Below are 18,524 nucleotides of genomic sequence, written 5' to 3'. Positions count from 1 at the left end.
TTATAATTACTTGTGCATACTTTATTCACAGAGTTTAAGATCTAGAATTCCTAAAAAGCACATCACAGAATCTTAGTTTAAGCCTGGGCAATTGCACACATACAGGAATTACAAGGTTTGGAATAAAAGACAAGCAGGTAAGGGAGTTTTCTGGACCAAGAGGCAGGGGTGAAGTGCAGTCAACTTCATTTCAGCTTGCATCCTGGAGCTTTATACAAATCGCAAAGTCAGTTTAATTACTTAGTTTATTTCTTTATGCTTTTAGAAATGACTATGGCTGGATAAAACAACAAATAGCAGGTGAGGGCAAACTGCTTGTAGTCCTTCACTCATCCACTACTGCATACAAAACAAGCATCACAAGTTATTCACTGGCCCATTTATGATGTCTGGCACTGAACACCACCTCTAGGCTGATGCTCATCATCTTCATACACTTCCCCATTGTAGTGGTGTTTTCGCTTTTGAGATGGATCGAAGTCCACTAATTCCACCTGTTCCATTTCCTCAGTTTCTTCTATCTCCTGCCTTGTAGGTAGCAGTTTTTCGAGTAAGGACAGCTTATCTGAGGAGAGGAAGCCACTCTCTGGGAAGATCACCTGAAATCAAGAGCTAAGGTTACTAAAGTCTATCTGAATTGTTTTTTCTTTAGGTCAAATAGACTTACAGGTTAAAGACCTGCCAAAGTCAGGTTTGTCGTCACAGATTACTTAAATTCAGAGCTTAAAAAAATAATCAGCATCACTAAGCTGCTTTTTAATGCCTGCATGAAGTTAGCTTCTAACTCTGGCAACTCAATCAACACCTTTCTTCTGGCTCAGGCTGCCCTCTGGAATCAACCACAAAAGCAAAGTATATATGTAATATAATAGCACATACTACTACATATTTATTATACCATATACAACTGCATATTTAAATATAGATATGAACAAAATTTCAACTTCAGAGATATGGTTAAATATATTCGAAGCTGTAGCAGATGGGGCCCATTGCTACAGTTCCCAGTATTAGCTTCTCCCCAGAGAAGAAAACCAGCATTTTCCAACCTAATCTTCTGCTCCAGGGCAGAAGTTGAAATTACTCATGCATCCTTTCTACAGGACAAGAGAAACTAAAGAATATGTCAAGAAAATGGAAATTCACAAGATTGCTGAAGAAACTCCTCTGATACCTAATGTACTTTAAGCACACAGTGTTCTGGAAGTTTCTTTGCTCTGAACTGTAATTCTGATGAGTTGCATATTCCCACCATTGTAAAAAATGCCAAACAGGATATCTGATTATTGGTATCTCTTTTTGACTGAGGTAGTGCTTATTGGTTGAATTTTGGATGGATGTTCAGTCCTGGAATGCTGTGGAAGTGAGTTGATTCACTTACCCTGAATTCTATGATCAGACGTCCTTTTTCATATGGTCTGCGATAAATTGGCATACCTTCATTCAACACACACTTAATAGCCCCATGCTCAACAACCTGGCCTAAAAAAAAACAACAAAAAATTACCAAAAAAGGAAGGGACTCATGGAAGCAACAGAAGCAGCTTTAGTTGTAATTCCCTTCAATATTTATGTAGCTTTCTATATTGTGGTGAGGCAGCAACACCAACGTGTAGTAGTCTAACAGGAACTTACTGCCTGGGAACATATGAGTAGGAAAGCAGATTGATTTCTACATTACATTCCTGTAAACCTTGTTATGCTTCCCAAAGGAAGCATACTTACAAATTTATTAAGTGCTCCATCGCTTCCAGGGCTGAAAAAGTGGTTTTCAGAGACCCACGGCCTTCAATTCTCATGAGATATCCTCAGGATGCAAGTATGTCCATGAGGTAAGGTCTGTTACTACGTCACGCAAAGAGAAAGTTACTGCTGACTGCTATGCAAAAATCCTTTTTTATTTTAAGATTCGTACTGCAAAGACTAGGGCAAGTAATTTGATACCAGCACACATCCCTTCTACATCAAGTATGGGGTGCTTCTGTTCCTTTAGATTTCTAGCTTACATTCACTGAACGCTAGAACTTCCAACAGAAAGCAAACCAACTCTTACCAGGACGGGAGGTAATAATAATAGTTCTGTTATCCAGCGTTGTGATGGGCTTTTGAAAGCCACATAGTGCTTCAACCAGCTGAATATCCATAGACAGAAGTAGATCTTCATCTCGTCTAAGGCAGAACCAATCAACAACAGTCACAGTGAGAGAGAAGCAGTACAAGGATCATACCCAACTTCAACATTTAAAATCTGGAAATTACAAGAAGCTGTAATTATAACAGAAACCCTGGCAATTAAACAAAGAATACCAAATTCTAGTGTAGCTCCTCAATTACTAGAATGATAGCCTGCTCTGAGAGCCATTACGATTACGTAAAGCTATCTAAAATGTTATAAGTGTTTATTGAAAATAAATAAATACAGTGAGGCCCACTTGCCTCTGGTTTCACTTCACTGCTCCTTCCCAATTAAAAAAAAATTTCCCAGCCTCATAAATACTCAAACTGGGACAATTAATTCATTTGTTTGCATAGATAAATGCCTTCTTAATTGCACTAGTTTGCACTATGGTGATCTGTTACACCCTGAAGATTTATTACCATGGAAATTTGAACAGGTAATGGCCACTCTGGGTAACGAGACAAGTACCAAGAAGTATTTGGAATAGATAGTGTTAATTACTTTAATTGTGTTCTGACTTCAGTATGGCAATGCTAGTAATTGTCTACATGTTCAAAGGCTACAAAATCCTTCATTTTATTCAAAGGATATAGAGCACTCAGCCTGTTTTTAAAACATCTCTGGCAGGAGACTTGAACGAAAAGCTAATTTTAGACTCTGACAGGAGAGGAGGAACATCCCACTTGTGCGAGAGCATGACCTCAGCATAACCCCACAAGACCAGTAATATTAAGGGTTACTGAAAAACTCTAGAATTGAAAGCATCGGGCAGAAGGATAGACAAAAATAATCTAGCAGAATTGTGACTTCAGGTCCCAGGAAACCAATTTGGCATATCTGAATCAATGTCTGGTTTCACTGGAAGTTAAGAAAAATCAGCTGAGTAAGCTCATCCAAAGCAAACGTGATTCTTAACCTGTGAGCTCAGTGTTCCTTGGCACAGAATTCTGGCACCAGCTTCAAGAGCTCAGTGCAATACATGATAGTCAGGCAGACCAGCTGCATGTTTCCCAAGAACCTTTGGCTCACCGCTCCTATTTACAAGCACAAGGTCAGTGCTAAGTTCTTTCTCTAAACCCACCACTTCCTTTGTAACTCCTCTGAGCAGCAGCGAGAAAAAAAATGCAACACACTTCTGTGAGATCATCAATGGTGCTTTTAACTGGACCAAAATATACTGGACAGACTAATTCCACAAACAGAAAGGCAAAAGAGGGAGGCATGCAACACCAAGCAGTACTGCCTGGGAACACGAAATAGCTGAGATGTGGTCAGCACTGCTTGAGTCACTTTTGCTTTCACAATAAAAAACAGGCAGGACCAATTATCCTGCCCACAGCACCCGGGCAGGAAATGAAGTGCACACTATACTGAGTAAGTTTGTCCTAAGTAAGATCCACAAACTCATGTGCACACACTCCAAGTTTTCTGTGTCTTGAGGCCATGTGGACAACAGTGGACTACATTAAATGGCAATCTTCTGAGCTAAGTAATTGAAAGCAAGGAAACAGTCACAAATATTCAAAACTACTGAAAATCTCAGTATTTCAATAACTTCTTAAATATTTATAAACTCTTAACTCTAACTACTTTTGTTTGCCTTCTATCCCCTTCTGCTGCCAAAGCTTACAGGAGATTACCTCATGCTATTAAAACACAAGTGGCCAGACTAGTTGCACCAGAACTCACCTCCAGCACTCCTCTGACCACCCAGACAAACTCATGGCTGAGTGACAGTCATGTGATCCTATCTCCTGACACTCCAGTACCTACAAGATGAGTGGTAACCAAGGAAGCATGTGGAAAAACATCACAAGAGATAACATAAGAGAATTCAAGAGTCTTTTACCTTGTAAATACAGAGTGATCTTTCTGATCCAAGACAATAATAATATCCCCCGGCTCCAGACCTGGCTCTTGATCCCCTTCACCATGGAATGTTATTTTCTGACCATCCTTCATTCCTATTGCACAAAGCAATAAATATTTTTCTTATTTTTAAGATAGAAGCACCAACAGTGAACACTTTTATAGGCATGAGCTGGTGTCAAGATATCTCTGGATCTTTAAGCAAGAACATCAGGATCTTCTCTTGAAACATTTGTTTTTATTTTTTCTTTTAATCCACTCACTTGTTCAACAGATCTTAGCGGTGCTAACCTGATTTCAGTCTCAAGACCATCAAGTTTAACTGTGCTGCCAAAAGAGTCACCAACAAAAAGTCCTGAAGGGAAATATCATCAAAACAACTTTCATTATACACACAAATACAAGAAAGAAATCAGAAACACTGCGTACAAACTCTATTTCAAGAGCAATTGACCAGTCTGCTTCTTCAGTTTCATACATACATGGCACATCTTATGAAGCATCATCTCAGTGCATGCCAAGTCAAAGAAGCATTCCCCACGGACTGAAAACCTCCTGCAAGGAACTTGTTTCACCCACACAAAAAGTCTATAAAACAAAAATACTAGCTTTCTTACGCTCTATCAGTCTCTTTTGCCTTCCTTCTAGAAAGACTTCCCTGTTCAAAATATCAGTAATATATCCCTTCTAGTCCTCATTTTTACTACTACTACTGTAGGATTCCCCCTACAAATTCAGGCATTGCATAAGCTGTGCTTACAGATGTAACAGTTGCAGGTCATAATCATGAGTGAGTCTGCAGAAGTCATGTACTTGTCAGCTTGCTCTGTCTTACAAGCTGCACTATTCCAGAGACTTCTCCCACCAGCTTTTGGGCAGCCCCCTCAACAGAGATGCATCTGTCACTCAATACCATTACGTTCATGCTGAGGGTTTGTGTATTGAGCTGCATTTTGCCAGTCAAGAAAGTAGTACCTGCGCTGGGCAGCGCTGTCAGGGGTGTGTAGCCAACAGAACTCTAAGCACGAGAGGCTCAGCACTGTCTCTGCCCCCTATCACTATAGCAGACCTGGTTCCCCTTCGCACTGAAACACAGCGGAAGTGATCGGAGTCTGCAGGGCTTTGCTGCAGGCAGTGAAAATTGATTAGGCTGCCTGATCACAAACTGGGCTTAGAGGGACCTGAAAAATAATTCACTGTTTAAAATAATGCAGGTTTCTGAATTCATTCTTAGTTATGTATCAGGCCTTAGAAGTGAACACAGAGCTTTCACCTTCCCAAGAAAACACCTCTACTTTTTGTAAGGCAGCAATAAGCAATTTTACTATGTATTCAGCACTGTTACTTACCAAATTAACATCACGTATTTCCTAAAACTTCTGTTTTAGTGCTGCCAAGTCAGTCAGTACATTCAAGTTCAACACTTCACCTCAGTGAGACACCTCACCTTTGTCAATGTGAACTTCCAGGATCTTCTTCTCTCGAACAATTTTTCTGCCGTTGCAGCTCTTACACCGGTCCTTGGGGCTGATACGCTCCCCATGCCCCTGACACTCCATACACACAGACTGGATCTGCTGCACCATTCCTGGCCCAATCTGGTGAATTCTGATCTGCATGCCTGTTCCCCTGCAATTGGGGCAGCATTCTACTGCACCTTTCTTACCACCACGACCTGAGAACAAAAATTGGAGATAGGTGGTTATGTACTACCAGAAAAAAAACCCAAAAGCTTTACAAACATCTTCTCTCTAGGTTCAGTTTCAACGTTACCTTCACACTTGTCACAGATAACGTTTTTCTGCAGTGCAAGTTTCCTCATCGCACCATTGTACATATCTTCTAAACTTACTGACAACTGGTGGACCACGTTTTTACCTGTAAAAGAACAGACATTTACTCAAGTTTAGAAGCTTGGTCTGCACACCTCCCTGCCAAGCCATGATAAACCAAGTCTCTGGGCTTTAGCATCGTGTCTCAATAGAGCTTTGTCTTGTTTTGCTTGTATTAGTCAAAAGCCCCTTTCTCAGCTGCTAACATATTAGATAACAGTTGTTATAACTTTGACAAGAGACCTTCTGGAAAAGTACAAACAGTAACAGCAACAGAACATACAGAACCTCAAATGTTTAAGTTCTGTTGAAACCACGGTCCTGCATTAAAAAGTCACCAAACAAATCTCCTACAAACAAGCGAGCGACTCTGTTTGCAATCTCCACTTCAGCACTTTCTTCCTCTCACCACGTCACCATCTGGAACCAGAAACGACCAACTATATTTTTATCCTCAGGAACTCCTTAGCACTTCAGCTGCTGTAGGCTTAGTTTTCTAAACGATGCTGAGCTCTAGGTTGTTACAAGTACTTTGACACGGTTAACACTTTGATACAAAACAATTTTTCTTCCCTTTTTCACCAGATCTGTCCTAAGAGGTGATGGGGTCAGCACTGCTCTTAACAAGTTTAAAGCTTCTCCCAGCGTGACTGAACTGGAGCCCACCTTCTGGGCAGCATTTTACTGCAGCTTCAACCTAACACCACGGCACAGTGCAGGAACACAGAGAAGTTTCACAGACTGAACTGGACCTTGATATCTTGTTGAGATAGCTGCTTTTAAATACTACATTTACAGTAGCTTAATTAATAAACCATTTTAAGCTACTTTATCCTTCCATTTCTTACTGTGTCTACTAGCAGCTGGGCTTACACTCAGCTAAAGGTACTCCGAACGCACCTGGTTAGCGATTAACAGGGCACAATGCACACGAGACCAAACTACCACTGCACCAAACGCCCTCCCTTGGGGCTTCAGGCGATAAGGGACAACACTCTTCTCCAATTTTCAGATTACGCCTGTAACTTCAGTTTAACTCTCCTTAAACTCCTACATCCACAACATCCTCCTCAGAAAACGCGATACCCCCGCCGACACGTTACCTCGCCTCTCCCCCCTCTGCATCCTCCCTCCGCTGAAGAACAAATCGAATATGTCCATGGGTGACCCGAAGCCGCCGCCGGAGCCGCCCTCCTTGATAGCTTGCTCGCCTCCTTTGTCGTACAGCTCCCTCTTCTTCGGGTCCGACAGCACTTCGTAAGCCTGCGAGATCTGCTTGAACTGCGGAGAGGACAGCCACGGCACTCAGGCACCTGCAGCACCCCCACCCCGGCCCCTCCCGGCCCGTCCCGTCCCGTCCCGCCGACCTTCTCGCCCTCATTGGGGTTCTTGTCCGGGTGGTACTTCAGCGCGAGCTTGCGGTAGGCCTTCTTCAGCTCCTCGGCCGACGCGTTGGGCTTCACGCCCAGCACATCGTAGTAGGTGGTCTCCTTCACCATGGCGGCAGCAGGCCCCCGGGGCGGCGGGCGCAGATCCCAGTCCGCGCTGCTCCGATCCCGACTCTTCTGGAAAGTTCGGGCCGGTCCCGCAGCCCCGCCGCTTAACAGGCGGCTCCACCCCGGAAGTCCTGCCCCGCCGCGCGCCGGGCCCGGGAGAGTGACCCACCAATGGCTGTGCGGGAGGGGAAGGCACTTGGCCAATCAGCGTCCGCCTTCGCCGCCCGCACCGAGCGCGGACCCCGCCCCGCCCGGCGCGGGCGGTGGCGTCCCCGCCCAGCGTTTGCTTCCCCTTGCGCCTGCGCGCTGGGCCGCCCCCGCCCTCGGAGGCACCGAGCTGCGCCGGGCACCGGACGTGTCGGCCCGGCCGCCGCCCTCCCGGCACTTTCCGCGCCTTTCCCCCCCGCTCCCTACGCGGGCCTGGCTCCGCGCCGCACAGGCCGGCCGGCGGCCCCGCCCACTCCACTCTACCGCGCTTTTGCGAGGACCCAGTGCCCACTCCCGGGTGCGCGGGCCCAGTGCGCCTGCGCCGCGCGGCGCGCCGAGGCGGGTGCCTGTGGCTGGTCACGCGGGGGACGCGCCGCAGCAGCTGATTGGCTGCGGCGGCGGCGCGAAGGTCGCGCGCGCGCGGTAAGGGGCGGGGGGGTGTGGGTGGCGGCGTTGCCATGGGAACGGGCCCGCGGGGGTGGCGGCGGCACCGCCGGGGCCGCAGCCCGGGGACAGCGCCGGGCAGGCCGGGCGGGAGGGATCCCTGCCGCCCAGGGTCACGGTGCTGCGAGCTTCAGGGCTTCGTAGCACGGCCCGTGTGCTGGCTGTTGCTGGGTGAAGCTGTCGCGGCTCTCTCGTCGTCTCCTGCCTTCTGCTGCTCTCTCTTGTTTTGGTGACTAAGTTCATCTCTCGGGTGAACTCTGATTCAGTGGGAAACAAATTGAGCTTTTTTGTGGCTAGGCTCTTCTGTCAGATGGAACTGTCAATCCAGTCGATTTTTCCTACATGTGGTTCACGGATGTGGGAATGTGTGGTGGTGTAGGAAGGAAAACAGGACTGCCCTTTCAACAGCTACCTGCCCTTAGATTATGCAGGTGCTGGTGACATGCTTTGCTTTGAATTTCAGAAACTTGAACCGAATTGGCTCAGCTGATGGATGGGCTGGCCCAGAATTCACGGGCCGTGTTCCGCAGGAAGGTGGCCCCTCTGCAAGTGCCGTGTTGGTAACACACTGTTTATTTTGCTCTGTAGCTCAGTGATGCGTGTGTGCTGGCTCGTGGGCAAAGAGGAATGCAGTCAGCGAGTGAAACTGCCGCACTTGGAGGCTGTGGTGATTGGGCGTGGCCCAGAGACTGGGATAACGGATAAGAAGTGCTCGCGGCAGCAAGGTAACCTGATTTAGCTCAAATCCTGCTTTCCACCTGCAGCAGCAGCTGAGCTTGCCTCTACGTGGTCTGCAATGCTGCCTGTTCCTGAAGTCATCAATCCTTTTTAATAAGCACTTACAGAGATCTCTGGGGCCAAGAATCAGAAACACCCAATGACAGGATGTCCACCTCCATAAACTAAAGCTTTGCATCTTCATGTGAATTCCCAGGCCCACAGCTGTGATTCACTGCCTGCATCCTTGGTTCATGAGCAGCACTACTCCCTAGTATTCCACCAACTGATTTTTAGCATTACTTGTTATTTTATACATAGAATAACATGATCTTGGATAATATATAAAAGTATCTGTCACCTATACAATACTGCACATCTTCCCTGCTCTATCTTCCGTGCATCTGGACACAGTCTTGCTCTATGCCTTATGGTCCCAGAGGACTGGTAAGAATGTCAAGAATATGTATGAGACATGCACAGAATGCGCCTTTGTTCTGAAGTAATTCTACCCTGGGCTCAGTGTGTGGGTTGGCTCTGTTTTACCTGTGGTCCTGGAAAGAAAAGACTAGGCAGAAATATTCTTGGCACACATTCACAAAAAACAGCTCCAGAAAGAAACAGCTCTTCAAAAAGAGGAGTGTTTTCTGCAGTGTGACGTTCAGCAGAGTTCTTTTTATTTGCATGGTTTTGTGACACTTTGTTCTTTGTTTTCCAGTTCAGTTAAAAGCAGACTGTAACAAGGGGTATGTCACAGTTAAACAGGTATGTTTTTATGTATGGATCTGCAGTATTTCTGGTACTTACTGGGACAGTTGTACTTAACTCCACAGATGCTCCAAATTATGATTCTGATCACTGAAACTTTCTTATCACCAAGGGAGGTTACAGCAAGTGGCCCTCAGAAGTGAACTGTCTTCTTTGTGTACCTCAGTGAAAGGCTGCGCTATTCTTTCCAGATACATTCCAGTCTAAGACAGCCAGGCTAGCAGCATCAGCTATTGTGAGTCCTCAGTCAGCTCTGTTGGGCGCTGCATTTGAGAGACTCCGGACTTCTTCTACTAAACTTATCTTTCTCCTGAGCCTTGGACTTGGGCTGAGGCAGCCCTTTGTTTAAGGTTGAATTTCGTGTGTTAATAGTACTACTCAGTAGCAGAAGATTTTTGTAGGTGAGCTGATGGAGCCGGAGATGTGGTTACTTGTGGGGAGAGATGGGATGTCAGACAGCACTGCAGGAATGCTCATGTCACCAGATGGATGGAGGCAGGCCTACTCCCTCACACTTACGAGACCCAGTATCTCTGAGGTAACATGAAGAGAAAGGTGTCTGGTGCTGATGGTTGTGAGTGTGTGCCCACAGCACCAGCCTGCGTGGACAATGCAGCAAACAACATGTTCTACCTGCCGAGGGGGAATGTCTTTTCTCAAAATTCTTCCACAGCCCACTAAGCACAGGCACCCCAGGGGTGTCTGATGACTCTGGCAGAGATATCTAGGACAGTTTTTCTCAGAAATCTACCCTATGATTTGAATATTGTGTTACTGGAATCTCAAAACTGGGAATACTTTCTGGTGATGGGTGCTGGCATGTTTTCTCTGCCTGTTGAGGAGTTGCTCCCCAGGTGTGTGGCACAAGGTTCCAGTGGTCAGTTGTTTGATACTTTATTTGCTGATGGGAAGCATCCTTGACCTGAGTGAAACTGCAGAGCTGTAGAGTAATGAGATCCTGGCTGGAATCAGGTGTGAGCTTCATTGCAGTGAATAGCAAGTGAGAGGTATAGTACTGCCCTGTGAAGCACACAGGTATGGCAGTGACAAAGCTAATGAAAACTCTCTGAGTTCATCAGTCACAGGAGAGAGCTGATTTCCCAAAGCCTGTTTTGTGCATAAACATTAACCAAAAGCATTGTGCTGAAGACTCCTAATTTTTGTAGGGTCACCCACATGATGATGTGGAATCCATCTATCAAGCAATCACTGTATGTTGCCTACATCACAACATGATTGCACTGAAATAATTTGCTACAGTTACTCCTCAGAAACAGTTGCTGCTGTTACTAGTTGTTTAATAGGCTGTTAATTTGTGAGGGAAGTGCAGCACAAGTGACACTGTGACTGTGTAACTGCTGCATGCCCAGGCTCCCTGTGGCACCAGGCCCAGAGGTTGTGTGCTGACAGCTGTGACTGCAAGACTGGGGCACAAACAGATGCCCACAGTACTGCACTGCCTGGTCTGCTGAAGTGGGTTGATGTGGCAGGGTGGGCGGTGAATACGAAATGCATTTCCTTTCCAGGATAATGCTATTCCAGGAGAACTGAGCAGAAGTTGGCGATTACACTTAAAACATAATTTTCCACTATTTTTCCCTTTTTCTGTCTACCAAGATAGGGGTCAACCCAACTAGTGTTGATCTTGTGAATATTGGCAAGGATGAAGTGGTGAAAATGAAGCCAGGCCAAGTTCTGCATATTGTAAATAACCTTTACCCCTACACGGTGCAATTTGCTGAAGAATCTGGGAAAACTGTTCCAAAAGCAGATAAGATTCCACATGAAGAGAATGATGATATAGAGCTTGTGCCCAGAAAAACCATGAAGCTGGAGGTGGTGGATACACAAGGCAGTTCTACAAATCCAAAGCTAAGCAATACCAGTGTATCTGCACAGGAAGGAACTTCAAGCAAAAAGGCAAGTGTGTTGGTATTAATACTTGTGCTGTTTCTCCTGGGGTTGTCTCCTCCTTGAGGAGACATGGTCTTTTGCTTTTGTGGATTCTGCTGGTGGCAGGCATCTCAGGTGAACACAGATCCTCAAAGTATACAGAGCATGAGAGGTGTTATGTGCTCCTGACATCAGCCAGACCCTGTGAAAGTTACTTGGGACCCATTCTAACCTGACTTGAGGGTTAGGTGTGTGTGAGGATGAGCAAATGAGGATTTAATCTCTGGTTTCAGCTGCAGTTGCTGCTAGAAGGACAGTCCACGTGAGCTCCATTTAACTGCAGTCACCCAAGGATGCTGTCCTGGCTCTTGAGTGGTTATCTAAAAGCAAGTGCACAGAGAACAGAACAACCTGAGCCTTTTCTCTTTAAAATCTCTTTATTTGTAATTGCATGAGGCTTTTTGTCTCCTCCTGCTTTGTTCATTCCATATGGCAGAACCATGTTTACATTAGTGAATGTTAGCAGCCAGAATCTTTGAAAGGGACTTTTTAGCCCTGTGACATGGACAAAATAAAAGACCTTAATGCATTTGGAACTAGTGCAGTGCTGGAGGAGAAGGCACAGAAATGAAACCCCTTAAGACAAAATTTTATTCTCAGGTTGCTGTGCGTTAACCACTTACTTAATTTGTGGACTTGGGCTAGTTATATTAGCTAGTTATATTGTGCTTGGGCCAGATTTGTCGTGGAATAAGCAGGGAGATGACAGCTCACACTATTTCCCTGCCAGCACTATAATAATTGAACGTCTTCCTTTGTAAGGATATGATGAATATCATTACTACTTTCAACAGTTAAAACATGTTTTGAGAAAGGTGCACTCAAGACACACCTTCTATTAGGTGTTCAGTAGCAAAGTCAAGAAATAGCTTGTGTTGGCTTGATCTTCCTGTGCCTTTATTCTTTTCTCTACAAGCCACTGCACAATATAAAAAAATCAATATATCTAATCATAAGGCCACACACTACAACTACTTTTTTCTGTGCAGAGCAGTATGGGATAAGACAGTTGATGGAGATCTTTGTTCTTTCTTTGGTTTTTGTGATCCCTGAAGCAGAGGGCCTTGTGCCATGACAAGTGCAAGCAAATTATTAAATTTAAACACATTTATAGGCTCCCTGCTGTTGAATTTCCAATGTTTGGAAGATTGAACTTTCCATCTTCACAGTATCTTGTTAAAAGTTTTCAAAAGTAGGTTTTTGGGGGCAGTTGGAGCAGGTATGTTGGCATTTTCTAGAAGAGAAATAATTGACCTCTCATTCAGCTGTTACTGTACTGCTGTATACAAATGAATATTCTTAGCTGAATCCTTTGAAGTATATAATTGGACGCTTCATTATCTTACAATTTATTTTCCCATTCTGTGGTATAGGAACATTTAGGACACTGGAGTCAGGGTCTGAAGAGCTCCATGCAAGATCCAAAAATGCAGGTGAGAGGTGTATACTTTTACTTTACAGTAGATCCTGTCTAGTAAAGCTAAATGAGCTTTCTCTCTTCCCTCTGCAATTTGCTTTAACAGTCTGGTTAATCAGTGGAGTCCTGTGTAAGGGCTGAAATGTACTTGCATCTCTCTCTATAGTAACATTAACTTGGGAGTCGCTACTGATTTTGCAGATTCTCATTGTGTTAAATTATCTTTGAGCTCTCTGTACTCTGAGATTTGGCCAACAGATTTCAAAAAGTTTGATTGGAGAGCCAATGAGCCATGCAGTTACTTTGTTTCCTCAGGGAAACAAACTAATATGGGGTTATCATTTGAAGCTGAGCAAGCCACAAAGGTTCCCATTCTCCAGCAGTCAATGCTGTCTTGTTTCTTAGTGCAGTTTCCTGGTTTCCAGCAAATTTTTAGCTTCTTAACTTTCACATCTTTATGTCAGCTGACATGATCTGACTCCTGGCCTCACTGGGCCCCTTCAGGTCGTGATCACTGTTAGGCTGAAGATAATTTAGAGTCATAGTGTCAGGATCATTGAATCCAACTCTTGGCCCTCACAGGACATCCCCAAAAATCACACCATGTACCTGAAAATGCTTCTTGAACTCTGACAGACCTGGTGCCATGACCACTTTCCTGGGTAGCCTGTTCCAGTGCTCAGCCACCCACTGGGTGAAGAACCTTTTCCTGATATCCAGCCTACACCTTCCCTGGCTCAGCTTCAGGCCATTCCCTCAAGTTCTGTCACTGATCATGAGAGTGAAGAGATCGGTGCCTGCTGCTTCTTGTCCCCTCACAAGGAAGTTGTAACTGCAGTGAGGTCTCCCCTCAGTCTCCTCCAGGCTGAACAGACCAAGAGACCTCAGCTGCTCCTCATATGGCTTCCTTTCAAGACCCTTCTCTATCTTCTTAGCCTTCCTTTGGACATTTTCTAAGAGCTTTATGTCTTCTATTGTGTGACCCCAAAGTGCCCCCAGCCCTGGAGGTGAGGCTGCCCCAGAGCAGAGCAGAGCAGGACAATCCCCTCCCCTGCCTGGCTGTGATGCTGTGCCTGACTGATGCCCCCAGGACACGAGTGACCCTCCTGGCTGCCAGGGCACTGCTGGCTCCTGTTCAACTGGTCACTGACCAGGACCCTCAGCTCCCATTCCATGGAGCTGTTCTCCAGTCTCTTGCTATCCAATCTCTCTGTATGTCCAGGGTTGCCGTGTCCAAGGAGTAGAATCCAGCACTTTACCTTGTTAAACTTCTGCCCAGCTCTCTGATTTGTCCAGGTCTCTCTGCAGGGCCTTCCTGCTTTCAAGGGAGTTGACAGTTCTCCCAATTTAGTGTCATTAGCAAACTTCCTTTCTATTCCTTCCAGTCCTGTGTCCAGGTAATTTATTAAGCTGTTGAAGAGCACAGGGCTGAGGATGGAGCCCTGTAGAACCCCACCAGTGACAGTCACCAGTCTGATGTCACCCATTCACTGTAACTCTTTATGCCTGACCTGTGAGCCAGTTCCTCACTTAGCTGATAGCTAAACAGAAGGCTCCTATTTCTTGATTGATTTTTCTCCTAATTCAAGTGTGAAGTGTTGAACTGCATAGATTTACAGGAGAATGGATGCCTATTGTCCTAGAATTGCCAGCACTTTCAGTTGAGTCTATCTATAGGGAATGATAAAACCATGGAAATTCTTCCGTACTTTTTAAACATGAAGCTTAATTTTTATCCCTGAAGCAGAAATCTACATACTTATCAAAACAGGGTTTTCTTGACCCAAAATGTAAGCAGGTTTTAAAACCATTCTTTTAGTGTTAGACACAAATAACTGTTTATGAGTGAAGGTTAGCTTTATTAGTTGTAGTTTCAATCTGAATACACAAACATCAGAACTCCTATATTTTCTTTTTAATCAAATATTAAATGGCAATATTTCTTTTTTCTGAAAAGATTTGAACATGATCCTGTTCCTTCTGGTGGTAGGAGCAGACACTACTAGTATGTATGTAAAAATATCTTGCTGCTGAAAGAATCTGTCCTATGATTTGTGTACTGATGGAACTCTAATCTTCTTTTCTTTAGAGTAAGACTGATCTGTATATAAACATACAAGAGTAATTAGAAAAGGTGACAAAGACATCATCCCTCTCTCATCAACTGGTGCACTGCTAGGAGACCAGAGACACAGTACACAGTTTCTGTGTCACAACCTGATGGTTTTTTATTGCTGGGCTCTCCCCACTGTTGTACACAAGCTTCCCAACCATTTCTCTTCCTCAGCTGTACTGAATTGTTGCAGAAGGCAAAACAAAATGAAAACAGGAAGAACATGATAGACAGGAATCTGTTCTCCTTCTTGTGAGTGATCTTACAAAGCAGCAAACTGGGTAGGATGACCAGACTTGAATATTTTAATCTTTGTAATGCTGGTGGAGGTCTGCAGCACACTGCTGGTAGCACATCTGAGATGTGTGCTTCACTCTGGATATCTGCAACCTAGTGCATTCCAACATATTCCGTATGGAGCACAGTGGTTTTGTTTGTGACTGCAGAGCTTGAACATAGCCTGATGGAAGTAGAGTTCTCTAGGCCTCACTGGTATCTCAGTCCAGGTGATTTTCAAGAAACTCATATAGCTCTGTACTTATGGTTAACTTACTGTAAGTTAGATTAGAAAGCTTTTGCCTTTTATAATAAAGTATATGAAAAAGGATACTGGAACACCTCTCCATAGCTGCCTGGTATATGTTATGGAAGAGGGTACTGGAGCAGCTTAATTCCAGCAAAAGTTTTCATTGGATAGCATCTCTCCACTAAATGTAGTGCTTATAGGAATAGTATATATAACTTTCAATCAGAAAGTAATCTAGTTGTTTCATTTTTTGCAAGGTTTACAAAGATGAAAAGACTGTAGTCATCAAGGATAAATATCCCAAAGCACGTTACCACTGGCTTATCTTACCATGGGACCCTATTTCAAGTCTGAAGTCAGTCACCAGGGACCACCTTGAGCTTCTGGAACATATGCATGCTGTTGGGCAAAAAATGATCGAACAGTGCCCTGCCAGAGAGAGCCTGGAGTTCCGACTGGGTTACCATGCTATCCCCAGTATGAGGTAAGACCTAGAGGAGTCATGTGGCGGACTTGCTGTTCTTCCAGTTACACAGATTGGGGCTAAATCCGTGAGGAGATTTGGCATTGCTAAAGAAAAGGCAATCCTCCTCAACACTAGAGACAGCTTGGTGTGCAATCCTCTGCCCCACACTGCTGTATAGATCCTGATGCACGGGCATCTTGGGCACACGGGGAGATGCCTCTTGGGCTTCTCTAGCCGAGGTTGGTGCCTGGGTCTGTGGGATGCCTGTGGTCCAGCCCCAGTGACAGGAGTACTGCTGCCATTGCCAGGGCATCCTGTTCCCAGGGCACCAGCATGAGATTAGAGACTGACTCCTAGATCTGTCAAGTACTGCCTAATACCGAGCAAGGATTTGAGTCTTTTGTCCAAGTCCAGACATTAAAGTGTCCAAGAGTTTCTTGATACTGCAGTCACTTGTTCTCCAGTTCTTGAAGGAAGCTTTTGAGCTTTGACTGATGAAGTCCCATTCAGTTACTCTACAAATTACAAAACTTTGGTTTATTATTAAACCTTTATTAAACCTGTGGTTTGCTAACATTATGGTCTCCGTCTTTTTGGAAACTAGCAGGAATATAGACTGCAGAGAAGGACCAATGGAATATGCAGACTAGTGACCCTGACTGTTTATAAGTGAAATGCTTGGCAAGAGACAGTGCTTCCACAAGAAACTGTTTCCTCTGTCACAGGGTCAGGACTGACCCACAAGGCCAGCACCCTGCTGAATCATGTTTGCAACAGACACAACTGCAAAACAACTTTGAGCATTAACCTTCTTCTCTCAAATCTACATTATATTTTTTTTCAGTCAGCTACATTTGCATGTAATCAGCCAGGATTTTGATTCTCCAGCCCTGAAAACCAAAAAGCACTGGAATTCTTTTACTACGGACTACTTCTTAAACTCTCAAGGTAATGATTAGAGAAAGTATTTCATAACATATAATCCCACTTGCAGGTTATGGCTTTGGGCTTTTCTAAATGCGCAAGTCATTGCAGTAAAATAAAGGTTTTATTTAATTTAATATATTGGGGAGTAGCACTGAGTAAAAGTCAACAAATTTTGCATCTGGTTTAAATTAGAATGCAGCAATGACACACTGTGCATGCAAATAATGCACAGAGATTTGCAGTGTCATGTGTCAGTGATGCTACATGGTCTCAATACCTATGATCTTTTTTATTTTTATCCCCAGATGTGATAGAGATGGTAAGAAGCAAGGGAAAAGTGATGGTGAAAGACCATACCTCTGAACTTCTCAAACTTCCCCTCAGATGCCATCGCTGTAAACAACAGCTGTCCACAATCCCACAGTTAAAGGAACATCTTCGGAAACATTGGCCAAAATGATTTTGCAAAAAATCATCTTTCTAATGTCAAGACAACACAAGACCACAAAATGTTAATGGAAATGTATGCTGCTGTTTCCAGGCCACTTTTCCCCACATTACATGACAAATGGAAACAGCAGCATACTAATTTAGTAATAGCGTCAACAAAAACTCAAGCCCTCTTCTTCCTTCCTAGTAAAAATATAAATAAAGTGACTTCTGAAATTGGACCTTTTTGGTTGCAGCTTTATTGTGGTACTGCCACACTAATCTGTAAGTGAACTGAAGTCTGGGAGAAGTGCTTTGTTGGGATGAAATTATTTATTTAATTCAGAAGCTGAACTGAGCCCAGATCTGGGTTTCTACTGTGAAAGGAAACAATGATTTAGAGATCTTTCTCTTGATGTTTTCTGCCTACCACTGAAGTTCCTCCTGCGTGTTAATGTTGCAGGCACTGGTGTGACTGACAGAACATACTGTCAGTGGAGAGGAAGGAGCAGCAGCTGATCACCCCCACTTTGCTGTGCCACTGACAGTTCAGTGCTGCTGAACTGTTGCTCAGCTAGGGGACAGCCACTGCTCAGGCTCTAAGTGGAGCAGAAATCTCTTTTGGGTACAAGGATGTATTTAAACATTTTTTTATGTAATACATTTGTAATACACAGTGACCAGCTTTACTGCTTCCCAGAGTAATAAAACTCTCAAGGTGTGCAGCTGCCTGTCTGCATATGCTGAGGATGGTGCAGAAGTTCTGTGGTTTAATCCCACACTGTTTCTCCAATCAGGATTTTAGTGAGCCTCTAATAATTTGATTGTTGTCAAGATGTGAACTTCCAGAAGCAGCAGGACAATGCTAATAAAAATCTCTTGAGTCCAGATCTGGTTTGTACAGTTCAGCTTCATCCTAAGCCCAGCTTTGAGTTAAGATGCTCTCTGGGTGAAATGGCTTTCAGTAAAAGAGTTCACAGAGCTTCTGTTATACAAGCAAAATGCTGCTCCCAACAGTAACATTCTCTAGGAAGAGGGTGTTCTCTTCTTACATTCCCCTATGCAGCAGCATGTTGCTGTACCCACTCAAATGGGGCAAAAATAATATGATGTTGCTGGAAAATAATAAAGATGTTTCTGTCATAAAGTTGTCCCAAAAAATGTGTTCTTTCAACCTGGTA

The 18,524-nt window shown here is 44.3% G+C and overlaps 2 protein-coding genes across 5 annotated transcripts; one reads left to right on the top strand and one right to left on the bottom strand.

The window, feature by feature from the left end:
* On the bottom strand, positions 1 to 7,533 carry DNAJA1 (DnaJ heat shock protein family (Hsp40) member A1). Its single transcript, XM_064403857.1, has 8 exons — positions 7,248 to 7,533; positions 6,984 to 7,161; positions 5,822 to 5,926; positions 5,496 to 5,723; positions 4,029 to 4,143; positions 2,054 to 2,169; positions 1,382 to 1,482; positions 1 to 599 (listed from the first exon to the last, which is right to left on the bottom strand). The coding sequence occupies exons 1-8, from the start codon at positions 7,377 to 7,379 to the stop codon at positions 381 to 383; spliced, it is 1,194 nt and encodes a 397-aa protein (XP_064259927.1). The 5' UTR covers positions 7,380 to 7,533; the 3' UTR covers positions 1 to 380.
* Positions 7,534 to 7,689: 156 nt separating this feature from the next.
* Positions 7,690 to 17,585, top strand: APTX (aprataxin). 4 transcript variants are annotated; one of them, XM_064403856.1, is made up of 8 exons: positions 7,690 to 8,006; positions 8,616 to 8,752; positions 9,463 to 9,509; positions 11,130 to 11,432; positions 12,839 to 12,898; positions 15,779 to 16,005; positions 16,832 to 16,935; positions 17,220 to 17,585. In XM_064403856.1, the coding sequence occupies exons 2-8, from the start codon at positions 8,623 to 8,625 to the stop codon at positions 17,372 to 17,374; spliced, it is 1,026 nt and encodes a 341-aa protein (XP_064259926.1). In that variant the 5' UTR covers positions 7,690 to 8,006; positions 8,616 to 8,622; the 3' UTR covers positions 17,375 to 17,585. The 4 variants fall into 4 exon arrangements, with proteins under 4 accessions (XP_064259926.1, XP_064259923.1, XP_064259924.1 ...); XM_064403853.1 differs by lacking the exon at positions 7,690 to 8,006 and adding an exon at positions 8,078 to 8,256; XM_064403854.1 differs by lacking the exon at positions 7,690 to 8,006 and adding an exon at positions 8,124 to 8,458.
* Positions 17,586 to 18,524: the final 939 nt, after the last annotated feature.

The sequence above is a fragment of the Passer domesticus genome, chromosome Z (genome assembly GCF_036417665.1).
Source record: "Passer domesticus isolate bPasDom1 chromosome Z, bPasDom1.hap1, whole genome shotgun sequence".
Taxonomy (NCBI): Eukaryota; Metazoa; Chordata; class Aves; order Passeriformes; family Passeridae; genus Passer; species Passer domesticus.
This window is presented reverse-complemented; position numbering and strand designations above follow the sequence as displayed.

Excerpts from the sequence above, each read along its gene's own strand:
- DNAJA1 (XM_064403857.1), bottom strand. The coding sequence starts at position 7,379 with ATGGTGAAGGAGACCACCTACTACGATGTGCTGGGCGTGAAGCCCAAC. Across the intron at positions 7,162-7,247 it reads ACCCCAATGAGGGCGAGAAG|TTCAAGCAGATCTCGCAGGC; the intron begins GTCGGCGGGACG and ends TCCTCTCCGCAG. Across the intron at positions 2,170-4,028 it reads GATCACTCTGTATTTACAAG|ACGAGATGAAGATCTACTTC; the intron begins GTAAAAGACTCT and ends GTTCTGCCTTAG.
- APTX (XM_064403854.1), top strand. The coding sequence starts at position 8,370 with ATGTGGTTCACGGATGTGGGAATGTGTGGTGGTGTAGGAAGGAAAACA. Across the intron at positions 11,433-12,838 it reads AAGGAACTTCAAGCAAAAAG|GAACATTTAGGACACTGGAG; the intron begins GCAAGTGTGTTG and ends TCTGTGGTATAG. Across the intron at positions 16,006-16,831 it reads CATGCTATCCCCAGTATGAG|TCAGCTACATTTGCATGTAA; the intron begins GTAAGACCTAGA and ends ATTTTTTTTCAG.